Here is a 2,684-nt window from a genome sequence, read left to right as displayed (position 1 = left end):
AAACAGGTAAACAAAGAGTAAACAACCCCCTGATCTATAACAGTAACCTCTTAGTTTAAATATCACATGACTAATTTCAATTCAAGTTGTTGATATTTATTCTGTATGTGTATTTTCTGATTCATGACTAGTCTTATAACTTGTTTTAATAGTACTCAAGACACAAGACTCTCCTTCCTTATATATAATTAACCTATCCTTGTACAGGAAAATGGATCATTTTGGATGGTCAAAGACAATAACAATATCGCTTGGTTTTGGATCTTATGATTATTTGCATGTACAACAATTTTATTAACCTTTCGGTGGTCATTTTACCGGCAACCAGCCGTTACTAAGTGATGTCATACTAGTAGGCTTTTACTTTTATGACTTAGAGTTCAGGGTATATGATGTTCTGTTTCATTTACACTCAGAGTTCAAAGAACACATGCAATGCACAAGTAAAGAGGAAGTATGCATCCCACCGAATATATCAGAATGGTTTAAAAAGAAGCTATAAGTGTATCTGATACTCAAAGACTAGAAAACTCTTTACAATCCCTTTAAAAACTGAAGAAGGACGGGCATAGGGCAAAGAAATATAACCACCTTTACGATAATTTGGGCGAAATAAACTTACTGTTCAAAGTTTCTAATGCTGTCAACATGGTCTGAGCAAACTGTTCTGCTTCTTCTTTACTAGCAAAATTTAATCCATAAACATTACGACTGTCTCTCCATTGATGAAATGTGGGCGTGGCTTGATTATATTTTAACCCTTTTAATACTGCACAGTTTATTACGACCTAAAACGAAAGGATATTAAATAATGTAGCGGCCAATCACAGGAAATAACAAATGTGACGTTAATTTATAAGCATACTGCACAGTTTATTACAACCTAGAAATGGGCAGTATATCTTGTGTATAGTGCACAGTTCGTTGGCAATGAGGATGTGCATCATATTTGAAATCATATTTAATTTCATTTCATACTCTAATTAGCCAAGAAAATGAAGTTTCATCACTTTCCACCCTTATAACGCTAATGAAATGTAGTTTATGCCATAATCAACTTATCATGAGGCTAATGTGGTACTGCTATGTATTCTGTTGAGCTTAAAAATAGTTTATGTACCATATTGAACTAATAATTGTTAATAAATAACATACATGTTAATTAGTATAACTCTAATTCACTTATAATACATATTATAAATGTTTTGATTTTATTTTAGTGTAAACTTCCTGTTCCTTGTTTCCTATTACAATTGTTCAACAGAATAATATGATGATTCTTTAGTACTTATATATTCAAATAACAAAAAACATAAGAGGGAATATAGTGTGGTGTAACACAGTGTTGTACACAATAACAAAGTATATAACTAATCCTTCAATAGCATAGTACAAGTACAGATAACTAAATAAATAAGACAATTTTATTTTCTTAAAGTATCTATCCATAAAATTGTCTTATTCATTTGAAGTCCATAAACTTTCAACACAATTTGAAATATGATTTGTCATCAGATGAAATGAAGAAGAGGGGTAACTTTATAATATTCCCTTGTGTTTTTTGTTTCTATATTTTTCCTTACATATTTTCAGTTTCATAATATCCGGGTCATCTTCGCATGTCAATCTATTTCAAACTTAATACCTTGACATAAATAAGCACTTTTCTTGCATCACATTAGTTTGTAGCTTGTAAAGGTCTGATTGTACGCTAGGGAATACTGCCATTGAACAAGAGCCCTTGACAGAAAAACTAAACAAAAAAGCTAGAAAACAGTGAGCATGATGCTAACAGTGTATAAAATAAAAACAGTTCTAGTACTTACTTCATGATCCTGTATCTTTCTACCAACAACACGAAATGTATTATTAGTGGTATGATGGTAAATCTGAACCTTAGATAACCCCTGTGTATGTCCACTCGGCACCCATTTCTTATTGGCATCATCGTAAATCATGACAGACGCCCTGGCAGCGATTATTGCCATTTCACTAGAATGGAAAACATTAAACACAATGTGAAGGTGATATTAGATATAAAGATAGTGAATAAATACACACTTACAAAAAACATCAGAATATTTGAGTAACCAATGATATAGCGCTCATAATTTTGTATAAAAAAAGCCAATGTAAATTTGTGAATATTATAGACTTGCTGTAAGCTCGAGACTAACCATCATTGTAAAAATTACAGGGTCTAAGCTTTTGCAGCTAACATAAATGTTTTTAATTTCCTCATCAGCCATTTTACCCAAGGGCTTTCCATCTTTATTAATCCTAATGATTAAAAACCTGATTGTAAGTAGTTCCCTCCCCTCATTAACTAATTTAGAAGCTGTTGACCTAAGATCAATTTTAAGATGTGTTATGTTTTCATTAGACTGAATAAAGAAGTCGTTGTAATTGTTTTTTTTACATATTGTTAATCACAGAGTATGAAATCTATTAGTTATCATATTGGCAGGGCTGTTGATAAGTATGTATTTGCCAGTCAGGTCTGAAAAAAACTTAAAAAAGAACATATTTTTATCATAAGGACTCATTTTCATCTATTTAAAGGGATTGTAAAGATTTTTTCTAAACTTTGTATGTGTACCAGGCAGGGACACTGATAGCATCAATTTGCCCCATTCCAATTTTCAATCAGACATCTGTGATTCCTGCATTTCCACTAAAAATAA

At 31.6% G+C, this 2,684-nt stretch overlaps 1 protein-coding gene across 1 annotated transcript; it reads right to left on the bottom strand.

Moving 5' to 3' along the window:
* Positions 1 to 593: 593 nt before the first annotated feature.
* Positions 594 to 1,994, bottom strand: LOTGIDRAFT_214569 (hypothetical protein; the record flags this gene model as incomplete). Its single annotated transcript, XM_009054554.1, has 2 exons — positions 1,827 to 1,994; positions 594 to 788 (listed from the first exon to the last, which is right to left on the bottom strand). Exons 1-2 carry the CDS (start codon positions 1,986 to 1,988, stop codon positions 594 to 596), a joined length of 357 nt encoding a protein of 118 aa, XP_009052802.1. The 5' UTR covers positions 1,989 to 1,994.
* Positions 1,995 to 2,684: the final 690 nt, after the last annotated feature.

This window comes from Lottia gigantea, assembly GCF_000327385.1.
Source record: "Lottia gigantea unplaced genomic scaffold LOTGIsca_22, whole genome shotgun sequence".
NCBI lineage: Eukaryota > Metazoa > Mollusca > Gastropoda > Lottiidae > Lottia > Lottia gigantea.
This window is presented reverse-complemented; position numbering and strand designations above follow the sequence as displayed.